General features: G+C 42.4%; 1 protein-coding gene across 1 annotated transcript; it reads left to right on the top strand.

The window, feature by feature from the left end:
• The first annotated feature begins 1,261 nt into the window (after positions 1-1,261).
• On the top strand, positions 1,262-2,402 carry LOC104806099. Its single transcript, XM_010530816.1, has 2 exons — positions 1,262-1,752; positions 2,216-2,402. Exons 1-2 carry the CDS (start codon positions 1,262-1,264, stop codon positions 2,400-2,402), a joined length of 678 nt encoding a protein of 225 aa, XP_010529118.1.
• Positions 2,403-4,646: the final 2,244 nt, after the last annotated feature.

The raw sequence follows: 4,646 nt of genomic DNA, 5'->3' as shown, positions 1-4,646 counted from the left end.
AATTTCGAGCTTGCCTCATCCTTTGTTGGTTTGTCCAACAATCTCTTTCGGTTTGTCCGAAAATCCCGAGCTCGGTGTGTCCGGCTCACCCTTTGGTTTGTCCGAAGCCATACTCGCCATCTTCCCCCTCATTTCCACCATCTATTCTCTGATTCTCTCTTGAATTCCAGTGCCACTTGAGTGAGCCGGTGATTGAGAGAGTTTCCCGTAAATCCCCTTCGATTATCCCCGTTTGTTCGTGAGTTCGAGTGCCGCTAGACGCGAGCCGGTGATTGCGATCAGACTTGCTTCCATCCTCTTCCGTGCATACATCATTTTGGTATCAGAGCTTGCTGCTCGAGCCATAGGACGTTCCCCGGGTGAGATCTATCCTTTTATAATTTCTGTTTTATCATTTGTTCGAGTTTCCTTGAAAAAGCCGAAAACAATTTCACCAAAAACATCCCAAATTCTGAGTTTGTGTCGCTTCGATTTGCAGATTGAACCCGAGGAATATTGATCGAGTTTTCCAAACCTAAAACGCAGCTGAATCCGGTGAGATCGCTCCTTGCTTCTCGCTTTGGTTCTAATTTCGTTCTTAACTTCTAGTTTTGTCAGTTTGACATATCATCAGTATTTGACTGTTTTGGTTGTGCTAAACTTTGAATTATTTATCGAGACATATATCAAACTCTTCCTCTTTCAAAGACGAATCCAACCATAGGTCGCTTTGCTTGAAATTTCAATTTTTACACCTCGAAACAATGCTCGTAATCTGACTAAAGAACATCCGACGATTACATCTCATTGCAATCAAACTTAACAACCGATTTCGTGTCTTGCAGGAGATCGATTAGGGTCACGACTTGGAAAGGCTCTTCGGCGTTCTGAATCACAGCCTTCCCCCACGTTTGTATTGTTCCTTTCATTCACTTTGATCATTTCGAAATCTGTTTGCATTTGTGTCATTACCGATCGTATTGTTGAGTGGTTGTTGTTCGTTTCCGAATTGTTCTTTTGGTAAGAGGTACCAAGCACGAATCTGGGTAAATTGTTAGTTTGAGAGACTGTTTGTGTTCCCTAATTGAGCTTAGAAACAGATTGAAAACATCTAAGTACTTCTGAAACTGTTTAGGAACCAAAACGTTACTTGTTGCGTGAAGTGCATGTTTTAGCTTGTACATGACATTGTTGCACGTTGAACGTTTCTGCTATATTTGTTCGGACTTAGTGCTGCACGTTTTGTTACTTGCATATACCGTGGCTTGCTTTCTCAGTATCGATGGCAAACGTATCCAGTGACAGTTCGGTTTATAGGATGATCCAGCAGATTCAAGATCGTCTCACACGACTTGAGGAGGTGAGCGAACCCGTGGAATCTGCTAGGGAGCTAAACAAACAAAGTGAGGGGAAGAGAACCATGCCTAAAAATCTAAAGAGGCCTCACCATGAACCCCTCGATGATGGCCGATTCAAGGATCCATATGACCGAGAATATCGTCGACCAACTCGTGATGAGAGGGCTGATCCAAAGTTCAAACCTTTCGTGTTTACTGGAAAGGAGGAGCCTGAGGTTTATCTTGAGTGGGAGCGCCAAATGGATGCCAATTTCGAATGTTATTCCTTGACGAACCGAAGGAAGATTCAATATGCGGCTGCCCATCTTGCCGAAGATGCCATCACATGGTGGGAACAAGAAGAAAGCAATCGACGCCGTGCACATTATGATCCGGTTTCCACTTGGAAGGAGATGAAAATCCTCATGCGAAAAAGGTATGTCCCTCGACATTGTTCGTGAATTGCAATATAGATTTGATAACATCATGTAGGAAGACAAGACAGTTAAGGGATACTTCGAAGAATTTGAACAGCTTCTCATTTACTTGAAAATCGACGACCACGAAGAAGCTCTCAGGGCACACTTTCTCGATGGTTTGCAAGACCAAATAGCAAGAAAGGTAGAACAAAAGGTCTATCATGACTTACAGGATCTTGTGCATTCGGCGATTAAAATAGAGTAACACATGAACAAAGCACCGACAAGGAGGCACACACAAGCACAAAAACCTCTAAGCAATAGCTTTGTCAAAATCGAAGACAAAGACAAGGCGAAGAATCATGATGCTCGACACAAGGAGGACTCAACCGTATCTTCAAAGGCGGTCACCGCCCTAGGTAACGAAACGCTTTCCTCATATATTAATCATAAACGTGAGGTTATTTGTTCTAAGTGTAGGGACCAAGATCATTTGGCACGAGAATGTCCCAACCAACGAGAAATCATCATCGAGGATAACGGGGAATCAAAGTCCATAGTTGAGGATATGGTAAATCTTGAAGAGACGTATGAGGTTATGTCCAAGAAGGAAATAGAGTACGTGAATGAAGAGAAAGAGGAGCCGTCGAAGATCCCGACCTCGTGATAAAAGAAGTACCCAAAAGTGCTGCGAATGCAAACAGAGAGATGCATGGCGTCAAGAAAGATGCATTCGAAGTCAAGAAAATCATTGAGGACTCCAACAACACGAAAGTGATGGAAAGCAATGAAGAAGCCGATAAATCGGAGAATGTGATAGTAGGCTGATGGCTCGGATTTTATCTGGATTTTACACCGAGTATGCCTCTGGTTTCCAAACGGTTTCCACACATCCTAGGCATATTAGAGCCATTTTAGGTCTCTGGGACTAGGTTTTGACCATTGCAGGAACTCGAGAGTTTTCGGGACGAAACGGAGAAGACAGAAGCATAATTCCCAGATTTTAGGTCTGGAACAGACGGACCCATATGCTGGAACGGACGGACTGGGTGCACAGACCCGACAGACCACAAGACAGCCCTCCGAACCACGAGTCAGAACGGACGTCCTGGAGAACAACGTAGAACGGACGGTCTACATGTCGGAACGGACGGTCTACACGTTTAGAATGGACGGTCTGAAGATGAGAGCGGACGGTCTGACGGAGAACCAACCTAGAACGGACGGACCACTTGACAGACTCCGCCAAAACTACGTCGTTTCGCCAGTCTCTTCGGGTTTTTGAGGGGAAAGGAGTCAAGAGAACCCTAAGTTTGATTGGGGGCCGAAAATAGAGACCTTGGGGGAGAGAAAAGGAGAGCTCTTGGAAGAGAAAGAAGAAGGAGGAAACTCCATTGAAGATTGAAGATTTCTTGAGCATCTCTCTACTCTCTCTATGATTTCTGCACTTTACCCTTGTTTTGCTTTGCTTTTGAACATGGGTTGTGAGTAGTTAGATAGTTATGGGTTGAGGGTGAATCCTCATGTGAGGATGTGTGAACCCACTTGATGAATTTATGTTTATACTTTGATTAGACCTTCATTTCATTCAATGGGTGATTTCTATGCTTATTTTCTATATCCCTCTTTGATTGAATCTCTTTGGAGACTTAGGATTCATGAGTAGATGGATTGCCATTGAATGAGAATGAATGCTTTGGATTGATGAATGGATTTTAATGCTCTCTTGGGATGAAAATCCCTTGAGTTGATTTTAGAGTCTTGGTTTCCATGAAGACATGACACCTTGACTCCTTGATGCGTTCATTCAATAGGGTTGTGATTGAAAGCGAAGAAATTCGGTTCAATCCAACCTAGGATTTTGACAAGAGAGTTCAATGCACTCAAGATTTCATTCCAAGTTACGAAAGTAGATGGAATGTCCTCTTGGGTAGCGGGCATTTAGCTTGAGAGAGCAAATCCCGATCTTTATCTTGGAATCCCCAATTTCAAAGGAAGTATGAAATAGATTCTCAATATTTAGCACATCCCGCATGTTGGTGAACCCCGAAATCCATAACCCTTGGCCATTTGATTTCCCCTTCTTGAATCGTGATTGTCTTTGATTTTACTTTCTCTCATTTAATTTTTTTTGCAACTTTCAAAACCACAAAAACAATCATCCAACTTTATTTTTACCATTTTTCTAGTTTTAGTCGATTCCTAGGTTAACCGCTTAAGTCCTTGTGTTCGACCCCGGTACTACGACATCCATATACTTGCGGATTAGTTGTGTTTCAGGTTACAAATTTAAGACTCGTCACGCAAGTGATCAAGTTTTTGGCGCCGTTGCCGGGGACTTTTTACGGTTTCCATGGCTAGGATAGATTGACTCTAGGTTAGTCTTTCCGGAGTCTTTGATTTTTTTCGGTTTGATTTTTTTGTGTGTTTGTTCACTTCCTTTTTCTTTGTGTGTTTGTGTGATTTTTATTTTTCTCTTGAGTCAATTTTTCCTTATTTATTTTATTTCTTGAATTTTCTGTTTATTATTTTTGCTGTTTGTATTTCCCTGGACTTTTCTAGACTTGTTCTGGATTTTTCGGGACCTCTCTAGACATTTTCAAAATTCCCTGGACTTTTTCGGAGTTATTCTGGACATTTTCTAGACTTTTCTGAATTTTTCTGGATTTTTTCCGATTTTCCTGGACCTTTCCGGGATCGTTCTGGACTTTATGGGTGTCTCTCCCTACTCTCTGCCTTTTTATTCACTTCGATTCACATTCTCTACCTTTTTCTGGACTTGAATTTTTGCAGGTTCCCTTAGTGCATGAGCAAACGTCCTATTCGAAGACAACTCGACCTAGATTTTGAGCTTGCCTTTGACCCGGACATAGACAGAACCGAGAGGGAAATCCGCAGAAAACGAAGAGAG

This window comes from Tarenaya hassleriana, unplaced genomic scaffold (genome assembly GCF_000463585.1).
Source record: "Tarenaya hassleriana unplaced genomic scaffold, ASM46358v1 Cleome119, whole genome shotgun sequence".
Classification (NCBI taxonomy): Eukaryota; Viridiplantae; Streptophyta; class Magnoliopsida; order Brassicales; family Cleomaceae; genus Tarenaya; species Tarenaya hassleriana.
The sequence above is the reverse complement of the archived record's forward strand: the minus strand, read 5'-3'. Positions and strand labels throughout refer to the sequence as shown.